At 36.4% G+C, this 15,795-nt stretch overlaps 1 protein-coding gene across 1 annotated transcript; it reads left to right on the top strand.

Annotated features, from left to right (window-relative positions):
* Positions 1-6,848: 6,848 nt before the first annotated feature.
* On the top strand, positions 6,849-10,862 carry nansb (N-acetylneuraminic acid synthase b). Its single transcript, XM_051099152.1, is given in 7 exon segments — positions 6,849-7,073; positions 7,707-7,922; positions 8,032-8,131; positions 8,527-8,538; positions 8,541-8,674; positions 9,841-10,107; positions 10,194-10,862. Coding segments are annotated over 7 exon segments (1,050 nt in total). The 5' UTR covers positions 6,849-6,941; the 3' UTR covers positions 10,383-10,862.
* Positions 10,863-15,795: the final 4,933 nt, after the last annotated feature.

Genomic DNA, 15,795 nt, shown 5'->3' with positions numbered 1-15,795 from the left:
AATCTGATCAAAAATTACAACATGATATTTGTCTCCTTAAAGTAATTTTGTTTTTACCTTTGCAATGGCATTTTTCTAACTTTATTAAAAGTATGTCATCTTTTATGTCCAGTTTTTAAAAATAAATATTTTATAAGCTTTTTAAAATTTCTAATTAAAACAACAGAAAAAGAACACGTAGAATAAGAATATATAATGTTTAATTTATTACTAACTAATTTGTACTACAAAAGTGGCACAGAAGAACACAAAAGTGGCTTGTAGGTGTATTTTCACATTATTATCAAGATTTGGTTTGCTGCTCCTTCGTACTTTTACTGTTTTTGTTTGTTTGTTTGTCCTGTCTTAAGCAACGTTTTTCCGATCAGCTTCTTTAGAAACGAGCTCTTGGACATAAGAAATGGCACACCAGATAACTTTTTGCCAACGTTTGAACATTCAGACGTCTTACTGGACATTTAGTCGGAGGGGCTGTGTTCCTATAGAAGCCCTCCAAGAGACGCAAGCGAGGGAAATTCCGACAGAGCGGTTTTAGGACTCGGTTGCCGAGTATTCATCTGGCGAATCTCCGCTCCCTTGCATATAAATCAGACGAACTACAACTCCTCACCCGCACAAACAATGACTTTTTAAACTCTGCTGCGCTTTGCTTCACGGAGACCTGGCTAAACGGAACCATTCCGGACAGCGCGTTTCATCTCCAGCTGATCAGAGCGGACCGCGTCACCGAGTCGTCGGGGAAAACGAGAGGCAGTGGATTATGTTTTTATATCAATGAAGGCTGGTGTACAGAGGTTACCGTTTTAAAGAAGGTGTGCTGCCCAAACTTAGAAGCTGTCTTTATTAACTGCCTTTTTATTCGCCGCCGGAGTTTTCCTCGTTTATTCTGGTGAGTGTGTACGTTCCTCCTGACGCGCGTGTAAGCGCGGCGCTAAAACTGTTGGCCGATCAGATCACACACACAGAGCAGCGTTACCCGGACTCTTTCATTATCGTTCTCGGTGATTTTACTAAAGCTCATCTCACCCGCGAACTGCCTAAATATAGACAGCACATCACATGCCCCACCAGAGACAGCAATATACTGGACCATTGCTACACGTTTTAAAGGATGCATACCACTCTTTCCCTTGTGCAGCGCTGGGACCCTCTCTCGCCCCTACTGTTTCTCAACCTGCCCTTAAGATCTGTGAAGGTGATGTTTGCAAAGTCTTCAGGAAGCAGAAGATAAGGAAAGCCAAAGGCCCAGACGGTGTCTCTCCAGCCTGCCTCTTAAAGCCTGTGCTGTCCAGCTATCATCCATCTTCTCAATGATCTTTAACAGATCCTTGGAGTTGTGTATAGTCCCATCCTGCTTCAAATGTTCCACCATCATCCCTGTACCCAAGAAATCAAAAATCACAGGACTTAATGACTACAGAACGGTTGCTTTAACATCTGTGGTCATGAAGTCATTCGAGAGATTGGTGTTGGCCTACTTGAAGGACATTACTGGACCCTTGTTGGACCCCCTGCAGTTTGCTTACCGAGCAAACAGGTCTGTGGATGATGAGTCAATATGGGATTACACTACATCCTTCAGCATCTAGACAAACCAGGGACATATGCAAGGATCTTGTTTGTGGACTTCAGCTCTGCTTTCAACACCATCATTCCAGATATCCTTCAGAATAAACTGTCACAGCTCTCTGTACCCACCTCCATCTGTCAGTGGATCACCAGCTTCCTGACAGACAGGCAGCAGCTAATGAGGGTGGGAAAACTCACATCCGGCACCCGCACCATCAGCACTGGAGCTCCTCAGGGCTGCATTCTCTCCCCACTGCTCTTCTCCCTCTACACAAATGACTGCACCTCTAAAGACCCCTCTGTCAAACTTCTGAAGTTTGCAGATGACACCACAGTCATCTGTCTCATCCAGGATGGCGACAAATCTGCTTACAGACAGGAGGTTGAGCAGCTGTCTCTCTGGTGCAGTCACAACAACCTGGAGCTCAAAACTGTAGAGATGACAGTAGACTTCAGGAGAAACACCCCTGCACTCCCCCCTCTCACCATCATGAACAGCACTTTGGCACTGTACAGTGGACTCATTCAAGTTCCTAGGAACTAACATCTCCCAGGACCTGAAGTTGGACATTCACATTGACTCCATTGTGAAAAAAGCCCAGCAGAGGTTGTACTTTCCTTGTCAACTGAAAAAGTTCAATCTACCACAGGCACTGATGACACAGTTTTACTCAGCTGTCATTGAGTCAGTTCTGTGCTCTTCTATAACTGTCTGGTTTGGGGCAGCCAGCAAAGCAGATATAAGACGACTGCAACAGACTGTTAGGACAGCAGAAAGGATCATTGGTGTGCACCTGCCCAACCTTCAGGACTTGTACAACTCCAGAGTGAAGAAACGGGCAGGAAACATAATCAAAGACCCTGGACACAACCTGTTTGCACTTCTTTCCTCAGGCAGACGCTACAGATCCCTGAGCACTAAAACATCTAGGCATAAAAACAGTTTTTCCCAAATGCCATCTCCAGCTTAAACAGCTAAAACATGAATCATTACCTGTGTTCTACAATTCATTTCTGTATTTTTTTTTTCTCCATTTCTAATTATTGTCTCTTTCTGTAGTATTATTATGTAAATACACATGCACATCTCTTATTTATACAGCTGTATATAGAGTAATGCACAAATCTGTACATAAATCTTCTGTTCCAGATTCATACACATTATTATTTATTAAGTTTTTATTTTATTTAAATGTTTTTTTCTGTTCTCATGTCAGATATGTATGTATGTATGCATGTATGTACCAAGAGCACCTTAAAAAACCATAACAAATTCCTTGTGTGTTTGTGCACACTTGGCAAATAAAGCTAATTCTGATTCTGATATGTTTAATGAGGCTCAGAGGTGGCATGAGTGAAATCAAATTCATCAATTCATGTTGAGATTAATGTTTTAAATATAAAATTTTGAATATAGAAATATTAAATGGTTTAAATTACTGAAAAGATACTTTAAAATTAAACTACAACTGCCACTAGGTGGCGGCAAGTCACTGAATTAATTACTGAATCATTAATTTATTTGATTTGTTCGAATGGCTGATTCATTCAGGGAAATAAAGCGACTGTCTTTATGAGTGGCTAATTGAATCATTGACTCACTAGATTCGTTTAAAAACATTTATTCATAAACGAAACACCGCTGTGTTTAAATGGGGATGCGCAGCAGCACAGTTGTGACTTTATTTCAAACTATTTTTGAGGAAATCAGGCAATAGTGTTATAGTCAGACAATGTAAGTCACTAACTGTTGTATGAAATCAATGTCTCATTTACGAACTCCCTTAAAAATCATTAAAAGCTGTCTCATCTTAGTTCATCGCGATCGTTCCATTATAATCAACAAAGCTCTTTACACTGCACAATGAATCTCTTATTTACACTCTCTCCACACTTTGTTTATGAAAGGATTCATGAGATATGTCTGTGATACATTACTCAACGTTGCAAAAAACACGTAGAAACCTTTGAAGCTCCTCTCAGCGAAAACACACGCTGATCGGGTCAGTCGCACTGGTGGCCCGAAATATTTTTTCATAGTCGCAAATATGATTGAAATGGTCACACTGTAAAGCCCTGTTACTACTTTGGTTTGATTCTGTCACCACTTAAGTGATTTAAAAACACTTGTCTGTTAATTTAGTGTTACGTCCTCGGACGTACATTATTATTTGTATTTATTTTTGCATTCATTGTCTGACGTTTTTGTTGTATTGCGTGCTATACATTCTGCGCAGTTTCTCTCTCCCTCTCTCTCTCCTTTTGGCGGCGCTTGATTGGGAGCAGCTGCAGGAGATTACGTTGTGAGCGGGAGCGTTTGAATCCTAGGAAGCAGAGCAGTGTTGGAGAGCTTCTGTTGCGAGCGCTTCGTGAAGCTCTGTCGTTTCGTCCTCTGTCTCCTGCCCCAGACAACTTTTTTTGGGGACTGCATAGTGTTGCGAATAACGTTGTTGTGGACGTACTGTTGAATCTCTCTGTGAGTAAGTTGTGCCGCGGAGCTCTCGCTTCCACGATAGATTGAAATAATTTTTAGGGTGGCAAAGGGGTGGTATGGGGTCTATGATGGGTGGCAACTCCCATGCGTAGTTTTTGGGGATTTATAGTCTGACATACACAGTTGTGTTTACAAATATTGCATTACCATCAAGTAATCCTCTATACTATTTAAAATGAAAAAGAAATAACATTTCAATGTCCATCATGGCACCAAGTCAATAAACATATAATATATATATATATATATATATATATATATATATATATATATATATATATATATACAGTAAATGTTTCTGAGCTTGTATCACTAAAGACGACATGCGATTCTATTAAATTACTACTTAGATGGTAAAAATCACGTTTTAGTGCAAGTTTAAGATGTCGATGATTTAATGTTAATTTCCTAACATTAGAAAGAAATATTATAATATCAAAGCACTGAAACTGGATAAGTTTTGGAAACAGTGTTTGATTTTCTTAACAGAGGTGGGAATGTCTGTAATCACTCATAACACAGAATCAACCATAAAATCTAGCAACACCCCAGCAACTGCATAGCAAGAGCCTAGCAACCAACTAGCAATACTTTAGCAAACATCTAGAACATCTAACTGACCAAACAATTTATGTTTTTAAACAAGTCTTAAGACAAGCCAGCATAAATATCCAACATATGTCTTTCAAACGTTTCAATCTAGTTATTACAGGAATTTTTAAATAATTACACAAATACAAGGATGACTCTCCTGCCCAGTGAACACTCATGAGATCAATAACACTAACAAAAAAGTCTTATTAGGAATTAATTCAATGTCTATTACAGTATACAACATAAATTAAATTACAGATTGCTAATTCAGCAATTAACTTTTGGGAAAAATATTTTCATTTTACTACTGTAAAGTAATCTTGCAGCAGATGAAAAGCACTAAAGTTCAAATAACAAAGAACTGTATATGAACTTGGTATGTACCACAATACAGTACAGTACAAAATAGATTTTACATTCAGCATCCTCTGCACATTTGGCTAAATTTCATTAGAGTATACAGTACTATTTGGTCTCCTGAAACAAGATTATATCTCTAGGTAGTCATTTCTCAGTTCTGCAAAAATGCAGTAGGCTACACATAAAAAATGGTTACAAATAAAATTTGACAGTCACACTTCTGAAGGTGTACAACATGTACTACAGTTTACTGTACATATAGAATAGTGAAATTTCCATGATCTAATATATTGGTACTGTACTATAATTATACTGTATGTGTAAGTATAATACCCATCTAAATGATTCGTTAATTTCTCTCCTCTCTCCGTTGTTAGATGCAGAGATTCTGATTGGTGTGTCATCAGTTTTGTTACTTAATGTTTAACTTATTGTTAAACTTTTTGAGAAATGTGTCTTTGTTTTTAGCAGTGAATGAATGGTTTGGGAATATAAAACAACTAACATCAGTTACATTGTGTTAATCGAGAAAACTGCAATACGACCAGATGCTTCTTAGTTTCTTCTTATTGATTTCATGCTATTATTGTTTCGTCGGATACGGCAAAAAGGCCTGATGAACGTGTTGCGAGCGGTCGGAGAGTCGGATCACCAAACAATTACGCGATAAATCTCAGACATATACGGACGGGATTAGATGTCTCAGGAGACGTCTGAGTTAGCCGAGAAGCAGTAATTATCTGATTCACGAACAAATGTAAAACAATTAGTCATAGTGAACTGGGCCGCGCTTTGTGTTTTTGACTCAAAACGAACCGGTTCATAAGAGAAGTCGAATACAATGGGCGCGCTGCATGCGCGTGCAACTATCCTGCACATTTTATTGAAAGACATGTTTTTTGCCATTATTTTGTGTTTGAACATAATTCGTTTGCCCTGTAACCCGCAACTAATAGATTTCAGTTTCTAAGCAGTTATTCGTTGTTTGTTTTAATTATTCGTTATTTGTAAATAATCTTTTGTTAATTTTGAAGCAAATAGGTTGGGGATTGCCTCCTTTTCTTTCTGATAGGTAATTTAGTTCTAAACCCTTAGTTAGTTTTCCTCCTCTTTTTTTTTTTTTTTTTTTTTTTTTTTTTTTTTTGGCCTGGATCCCCTTCTGAAGATATATGCTTCTAATTACTTGATTTCTGTAATAATAAACCTTTTGTGAAACTTCAAAAAAAAATAAATAAAAAAATAAAAATCTGTTTGGTGGTCATTGTGAGATGGGACAGGAGAAGGGGTGTAGTCGTCCTCAAAATTCTACTTGAATTAAATTAAAATTGAATTGAATTCTACTTGTTAAATTAATTCATAATTAGTGCTGTGTTGGGAATGTGGATGTGAAAGAGAGCATGCATGTCATCAAGTTGAAATGGCAGTGGTTCTCTGCGCCAGTAGAACTTTGCTTATTTGTATGACAGGAAATTGTGTGTAAAAATACAAGAAAATGAATTGAAGTGGAGGGGATAGAGAACTTTGAAACGGCTTGCCTGAAGTGATCTAATATAATGTCCAACTGTATAACGTCCAGTTGCAAATCATTTAGAAGACTATGAATAAAATGAACTTTGTACTTTGTTGTACGATTAATTCATAAAGTCAGTCTGTGGGCACAATACCCTGTATGTTGGCAGGTGTATTAGTTTGCTGCTAAATATTTTACAGCCTTGTGTGTTTAAAATTCAACAACAGTTGAGGTAATTGGTGTGGATAGGGGTTGGCAGCAGTTAGGGTGGAGCACTTGTATCTCTTTAAATCATAGTGTGCCCTCAACTCCGGCCCCTTTGCTTGATGCCAGAGCGCTGGTGATCACATCTCCAGTCTCTTAATCATAAATCAGTTAGTCAATAAAATAAAAACTAACAGTTAGTCTACAAAAATGCCTGCTGAGTTTGAACTTTGTCCTGGAAGAAAAATCGGGGGCTCCAACCCCTGTTTTATCATCGCTGAGATTGGACAGAACCATCAAGGAGACATAGAAATCGCCAAAAAAATGATCCGAATGGCCAAGGTAAAGATCTGAAATCTGATACTGTATTGATAACAGTCATTTTTTATGTTTGAAAACACAGGGGAAAAAACACCACAGCTTGCATTAAAAGGGGAAATATAAGTGAGAAAACAGTGGGATTTTTGTTTCTATAATTATTTATTTAATTTTTCTTCTGTGCTTTGTTAGTCAGTTAACAGTTCCTAAAAGAACAATTTTGTTAGTGTGAAGAAGATCTTAAAAATCTAAAGGTTTTTTTTTTTTTTCACTTTAAAGAATCTTTTGTTGGATTGAAAGGTTTTATGGATGTTAAAGGTTCTTAATGGAACCATCAATTCTCTTTTTCCAGGCCAGGGTTTCTAAATTGCCTAAAATGCTCTGGTTTTGACTTGTTTTGTTTTCCTATGCTGAATGAACAAGAAGCAGTTTGACCAATAGTGTGCAGGCATTGTATGTAATCGACCAATGGTGAGAAAGTGGGATTTACAGAAAAGAGCCCATAATATAAAACCTATATGTATAAGAGGACTTTAAAGAGCAAAAACAAAACCAAAATCTAGGCATTTTAGGGAATTTGTCTGGGAAAAACAGGAGAAAGTATGATAACCCTAATCACCAAATTCCACCTCTACTTCTCCTTTTGTCTCCATGCAGGACTGTGGAGCTGATTGTGCCAAGTTTCAAAAGAGCGAGATTGAACACAGATTCACCAAACAAGCTTTAGAGCGTCCCTACACGTCCCCTCACGCCTGGGGACCGACCTACGGGGCTCATAAGCACCATCTGGAGTTCAGTCACCAGCAATACAAAGAACTGCAGCAGTTTGCCAATGACATTGGCATCTTCTTTACAGCATCAGGGATGGATGAGGTGAACAAATAAAGAACATTTCTAATATATAGCAAGAAAATACTTAAATGTCCCTTGAAGAAAAAGCAGATTGTAATGCATTAACTATTTCTCTCCCTACCTCGGTCAGATGGCTGTAGAATTTCTTCATGAAATCAGTGTGCTGTTTTTCAAAGTTGCCTCAGCGGACACAAACAACATTCCCTACCTGGAGAAAACTGCCAAAAAGGGTAAAACTCACTGAAGTTGACATCCATTTGACATGCAAAGTCCTTTTTAGAAGCAGTCATTACACACACATATTTGTATTTATATTGAATTGTGATGTGTGAAAATGAAAAAGTAGAAGCAGAACTGAGAACTGAATGTCAGTAGCTTCCCATGTGCATTTGAAGTCTGTCTGATGTACCAGAAAAATTATGTATTGATGGTGCTGATTGGTCAGAGAGCAGAGAGGATGAAACCTAGAAAATCTGGTGTGGATTTTCTGAATTTTAATTCCTACCATGGATGATTGTGTATTTAAAGTCTGCAGAGAAAGCAATCAATGTATTAATGACTAAAACATCAATTTTCACCCAGAAGCAGGCATGTTTTAAAACAAACATTTTGGCTTGTTTTTTAGGTCATCCCATGGTGATGGAATGCAGACGATGGAGACCATGCGCTGCGTGTACCAAACTGTCAAGAAACACAATCCCAGTTTCACTTTCCTGCAGTGCACCAGTGCTTATCCACTGCCACTAGAGCATGTCAACCTCAGCCTGATCCCTGTAAGACAAGCCACTTTAATTTAGTTATCTATGTAAATTACTGGCCAAAATATTACATAATAAAGCATTTTTATTATTATTTTTTAACCTCTGATGAGAAGAAAAATTAGCATCAACATTAATTACATTTCCAATTTTGCACAATTTTTATATGCTAAATTAATAAAGAAAATGTTTTAAAGTTTTTTTTTGCAAAAATTTAATTATTCATTGTAGGTTAAGAATTAATCATTTCTTAAATTAGTTATTTGAAATGAATCTGATTATAAACAGGCAACATTCTTATTTAGTTTCAGATGAAGTACTAAAATAAGTAAAACTAGAATAGAATAGAATAGAATAGAATAGAATAGAAATATATAACAAAGCTTTTTTTTTAATTTCACCTCTGATGAGAAAAATGTGCATGAAGATGATTAATTACATTTTCAATTTTGCAAACTTTTTATATGCTAAATGAATATATAAATGCTTGAATACTTCTTTGCAAAAATTAATTATTCATTGTAAGTTAAGTATTAATAATTGCTTAAATTAGTTATTTGAAATGAACATTTCTCATTTTAAAAAGAAAAACTAATTTAGTTAAGTAATAAAACAACTAAAACTATAATATAATGTCATATAATATAAATTAAAACATAAGAACTATATAAATATCCAATTCTCATCTTTTTTTTTTTTTTTGATTATACTAAATTTAGTTTCAGGGCTGTCAAACAATTAATCGCATCCAAAATAAGAGTTTGTTAACATACTAAATGTGTGTGTACTCTGTATATTTATTATGTGTGTATATATATGTATGTGTGTATATGTATATACTTGTATATTATTTAGATTATATATAAATGTAAATATTTTATTTATAAATCTAAAATATTTTCCTTAATATATGTGTGTGTGTGTGTGTGTGTGTGTGTGTATACACAGTAAACACACACATATAGCATGTAAACAAAGTTTTATTTTGGATGCGATTAATCGTTTGACCTAGTTAGATTAGTCAGTAATATTGACTAATATGGGATAATGACTAAATTCAAAGAATATTTTCATTAAAAACTATGAATAAATAGCCCAGCTGATCTTGTGTGTATTTCGATAGAAAAAATTATATTTAATGAGTAGTTTGGGATCTTTCTGTTTCCCTTTACCTAAATCAGGAGTTCCAGAAGGAGTTTCCAGACATTCCCATCAGATATTCTGGACATGAGACGGGCATCCGTGTGTCTGTGGCTGCTGTGGCACTCGGGGCGAAGGTCCTGGAGCGTCACGTGACCCTGGATAAGAGCTGGAAAGGCAGCGACCACTCAGCCTCACTGGAGCCGGCCGAGCTGGCGGAGCTGGTGAGAGCCATCAGGACGGTTGAGATGGCAATGGGCTCACCAATCAAACAGATGCTGCCCTGTGAGGCTTCCTGTCACAGCAAGGTCAGATACAATGCTTATTTTGATAGATAGAGCAATAGGTGGCTTTTCAAATGTATTTAAATCACTGTTTATGCCCTTTTCTGCAGTTGGGTAAGTCGGTAGTGGCCCGGAAACCATTGAAGAAGGGCGAGATATTAGCTCTCGACATGCTGACAGTAAAAGTGGCTGAACCACATGGTGTGAGTCCAGAGAACATCTTCAAACTGGTTGGCAAGAAAATCACGGTGGACCTGGAAAAAGATGCCACCATCACTGATGCCATGATAAAAGGTTAATGATTATACACTCCATAACTATTCTCCATAACTAAAGTGACAATGAAAGGGTCTTTATCATGCTATTAATAATTATCAGTAACAGTATATAAAAATATATTTACATTTAGAGGCTTATTCACATATATTGTTGATTCCACTTCCACTTCTGATGTTTTCGATGTTTCTTTGAGTGCCAAACTAAAAGGCCTGACATGATAAAATGTCAAAATGACCTGCATGTTCTTGCTTGCTGATGAAAACAAGGTATCACAGGGAAAATGCTACGTGGCAAATCAAACATATCATGCATTAGTGTTTATCCCGCTTTAACCGTATGTAGCAATATTAGGGAGATTGTTTGTGAAAACATGAGGCCAAAAGGGTATGTGTTTAGTTTAGATAGTTTAGTGTAGTTTAGTTAAGGGTATGTAAGCAGAGAAGCATGCTCATTTCTTTTAGTTCTTTTTGTTTCTTTTTCTGCAGAACTCAATGCTGAAGTTGTCTGATCTTCTTGCAAGAATAAAATTTTAAAAGACTCTGCCTCTGACCGTGTACTTTAAGAAATATTTAATAAAATTTCTACATATAAAACAAATTCATACAAAAATAAAACGCCAGTATTACAAAAAATAAAATGATCTAAAATTAAATGTTTAATATTGTTAAATAAGGCCATTACTGCACATTCATTCAGTCATTTTAAACATGGAATAAGCAGCAGGGGCTCGGAATATGAGCACCACCACACACAAACAAATTAGCCATGGTTTGACTACAAATAACTTTAAGTTAAACCATATAACCACAAATTAACTCGTTTTACTACACTGACCATAGTTTAATGATGGTAGGCTATTTGTAGTAAAAGTGTTGTTAAACAAATGGTAAAAATGGGGGAAAAAACATGGCACTTTTACTATAGTAAAACCATGGTTAATTTTCGTAAGGGTATCAAACTCATTTAAAACTGTACATTCAACTGGTATGAAATACCAGAAAGAAAAATACTGTTCATGAGAATGCGGCAGGTAAGTGGGGAAATATATTTATTTATTATTCAGCACGTACATACGGAAGGGAAATATATTTCTAATAACATTTCAGCAGGTTGAAGATGGTTCATGTTAACGCAGAGAGTATAATTCAATGTTTTTTTTAAAGAAATGCCAGCCCTAAAATGTAGTAATAATCTGCAATCTGCATTCAGATCATGTTCCATTTCCTACTGTAAATCTATCAAAACCAAATTTTTGATTAGTAATAATGCATTTAATGAAATGTACTTATACCAGCATGAAATTGGTCACCTACAATGACATTAGAGTTGATGCATTTTAATTTGTTAATGGTCACTTGTTAAAGAGCATTCCAGATCCATCACAGGCTATCTCCACTTTTGCAGCATCGGGTCCTGAATGGTAATGTTTAAGATGTCTCCCATATTCTGTAGCATTAAGCTAACAATATATGAAAGTTTATGAAATGGTAGATGAAAAAAGACTGTGAAAAGTGAAAAGTCAGACGTTTCCTAATTTAATTTGCATACATTACACAGTGATCTTGTCAAGAAACCAGTAGGCTATAAATGCACTTCAAAACTTCTGCACTATACTATGTCTCCTGGTGACCACTAGATAGCAGCCAAACACTGTTGTTTGTCATTTAGAATTTTTTCTCTCTCCACAAAACCAATAAAACCACCAAACTCTTCTACATATAGAATATGTCTGCATCCAACTATAAAACCACATTACTTTAAATGTATTTTACAGTTAAAGCTGTAGATGCATGTGGTTTGGTAAGCATATTTGAATGTGTAAAATAATTATTATATACAGTACTGTGCAAAAGTCTTAGGCCACTAGTATTTTCATCAGTTAAAAAATGGTTTAAAGTCAGTTAAAGTCGGTCTTTTCCTGTAGTGTGTCAGTAGGAAATATCAGATTACATTTCCAAACATTCATTTTGCCGTTAATCGTAATAATCCAGTGAGATTTTTGTTTGCACAAGGAGTCTGACAACAGCGAGTGCTCCGCACAGAGATCTGATCTCACCATCATCCAGTCTGTCTGGAATGACATGAAGAAACAGAACAAACTCAGACAGACTAAATCCAGAAGAACTGTGACAAAGTCTCCAGGATGCTTCAAGAAATCTACCTGCAAAGCTGCAGCACTGTTAAAAGTTTTAGGCACTTGTGTAAAAATGCTGTAAAATGAGGATGCTGTCATAAATAGATTTTCTTCATCAATTATCTTCTATTAACTAAATGAAATCAACATTTGGTGCAACCATTCTTTGCATTTACAGCAGCTTTGCAGGTAGGTCTCTTGAAGCATCTTGGAGATGTTGCCACAGTTCTTCTGGATTTACTCTGTTTCAGTTTGTTTTGTGTCTTCACGTCATTCCAGGAAGACTGGATGATGATGAGATTAGATCAGTGTGGAGCACTGGCTGTTGTCAGACTCCTTGTGCAAACACAAATCTCACTAGATTATTACAATTAATGGCAAACAGAATGTTTGGAAATGTAAACCAATATTTTTTACTGACACACTACAGCAAAAGATAGAAATAACTTACTTTAAACCATTTTTTTAGCTGGTGAAAATGCTAGTGGCCTAAAACTTTTGCACAGTACTGTAAACTCACATTCTCTTCAAAATGGGTGGCACTTCTGTTCAGTTTATGATAGTATGAATGCATTTAATCACGATGTTATCACATGAAGCACATTTTTAAACAGTGTTGGGGAAAGTTACTTTTAAAAGTAATGCATTACAATATTGAGTTACTCCCTAAAACAGTAACTAATTATGTTACTTAGTTACTTTTATGGAAAGTAATGCGTTACATTACTTATTCTACTAATTTAATGAGCAGTGCATGGGACATCGCAAAATAACATACACACTGTGTGATGAGGGGTGAACAGCCATAGGTGTAAATTGCAGGGGGGGAGTATCTGAGGGTTGTCCCCCTTAAGATATCGTTACAAGCGACTCTGTGTATTGTAAACAATTGTGTAAGTAGTACAACAGTATAAACAGAAAAAGCGTTTTAAGTTCAGAAATGTTTTGAATCCCCCCTCCCTTGCCTCACAGTGGTTTGGTCCACTGCCTGCTTTCCCCCTTTACCGATACACAAGTCCAGTTCGGTGGGAGAGAGTAAAGTTTGTTAGTAGTTATATGTAAGTAACTAGCCTGTCATGGCTATTTTATTCACTTTAAACATCGGGTGAAGTGATTCTTTCTCTTTAATACAGATGATGCTGGATCATTAATAAATTAGTCATGACAAAATAAAAAATGATTATATACAATGTATTTTTCTATGAGTGATTATAAAGTTGTCAAGCTTAGCTTGTTAGCTTGTCACCCACTACAACTAGCATGGTGATAAGCCTGTGTATGAGCTGATATTAGGCTAATATTGTAGACCTACGGATGTGTCTTGCTCAATATGATGTTAAGTGGCAGATCAGTGGGCTTGCTGCAGTTGAATATCTAAATTAGAGAAGTCCTCAGTCCCAGACAAAACCTTAAAATACTATGTGGAGGATGCAAAATAATTAAATAATTATAATATGACCGCATGGTGAACCTATGAACCGAACTCATATTTAAACACGGTCTCCATGCTATGTACACATGCTGTGTACACATATCCTATCACACATCTATCCTTGCAAGTACAGTTTTCACTGTATTATTTGTGTCCCTTCCAAAAATTGCTCTTTAGAAATTTTATGTACTTATTGCACATTAATCAGGTATGTAAACTTTATATTTCATGGGCGTAGCTTGGCCTAAAATGACTTTACTTCTGTTGGAACTCACAAATAACCACTTATATATACATATATATACACTTTACACTATATCACATATAAGTGGTTATTTGTGCGTTCCAAACAAGGTTTACAGTACTTCAAACGACTGTCAAATTTTATTTGTAACCATTTTTTATGTGTATGGCATTTTTTATAAACTGAGAAATGACTGCCTAGAGATCTTGTGTCTTGTGTCAGGAGACCAAAAAAATGCTAGTAATGTAGCCAAATGTGCAGAGGATGCTGAATTTATTTTTTGTATTTTATTTTTTGCTGTACTGTATTGTGGTGCATACTAAGTTCATGTACAATTCTTTGTTATTTGAACTTTTTTAGTGCTTTCATCTACTGCAAGATTACTTTACAGTAGTAAAATGAAAATTATTTTTCACAAAAGTTCAATCCTGAGTTATACATCTGTATCTGTGATTTAATTTATGTATACTGTAATACACATTGAGCTGCAAAAATAATTCCTGAATCCTAATAAGAGTTTTTTTGTCACAGTGTTGTTCACTGGGCAGGAAAGTCATCTGTGTATTTAAATTATGTGCAAGCATTTAAGAATACCTGTAATAACTATTGAAAAGTTTGAAAGACAAATTATGCTGGCTTGTCTTAAAGTCTTGTTTAAAAAACATAAATAGTTTGGTCAGTTAGATGTTCTAGATGTTTGCTAGTGTTGCTAGTTGGTTACTAGGAAATTATGGCTGGTTGTTAGGCTCTTGCTATGCAGTTGCTGGAGTGTTGGCTAGAGCATATGGTTGATAGTTTGTAGTGGGTGATTACAGTCATTCCCACCTCTGTTAATAGAAGAAAATCAAACATTGTTTTCATTACTGATTCAGTTTCAGTGTTTTGATATTATCGTATTTCGTTCGAATGTTAGGAAATTCTAAAGTAGCCTATGTAATTTTAATAGAACTGCATGTCTTCTTTAGTGGTACAAGCAACTTGTATACATGTATAACCTGTTGAAGCTTTTTATATTGTGTATTGACTTGGTGCCTTGATGGATATTGAAATGTTGTTATTTATTTTTCATTTTAAACAGTATAGATGAATACTTAATGGTAATGCAATATTTGTGAACACAACTCTATGTCAGACCATAAATCCACAAAAACTATGCATGGGGGCTTGCTTTGGTGTTGCCACCCCTTTGCCACCCTAAAAATAATTTCCCCTGATATTAAGTGTTTTATTCGCCGGGGAGTCCTGGTTTAATGCGACTGATTAATTGTTACTGGTCCACATACCGGTTTGTATGTGTGAGTGTGTGTGTGTCCCGAGCAGAGTGCAGTCACCACAGCAGAGAAGTTGGTAGCAGAGATGTTCTGCAGATTTGGGGCCCCAGACGAGATCCACAGTGATCAGGGAAGCGATTTCGAGGCTGAAGTGTTCTATGAAGTGTGTTGACTCCTGAGGATATGCAAGACACGCACAACTCCCCTCCATCCACAGAGTGATAGATTGGTGGAATGCTTCAACCGTACCCTGACCACCCAGCTAACCATCCTAACCAGTGAGCACCAGCATGACTGGGACAGACACATACCCCTGGTACTCTGGGCCTACCGAACGGCAGTTCACGAGTCT

The sequence above is a fragment of the Labeo rohita genome, chromosome 25, assembly GCF_022985175.1.
Source record: "Labeo rohita strain BAU-BD-2019 chromosome 25, IGBB_LRoh.1.0, whole genome shotgun sequence".
In the NCBI taxonomy this organism is placed as follows: domain Eukaryota; kingdom Metazoa; phylum Chordata; class Actinopteri; order Cypriniformes; family Cyprinidae; genus Labeo; species Labeo rohita.
The sequence above is the reverse complement of the archived record's forward strand: the minus strand, read 5'-3'. Positions and strand labels throughout refer to the sequence as shown.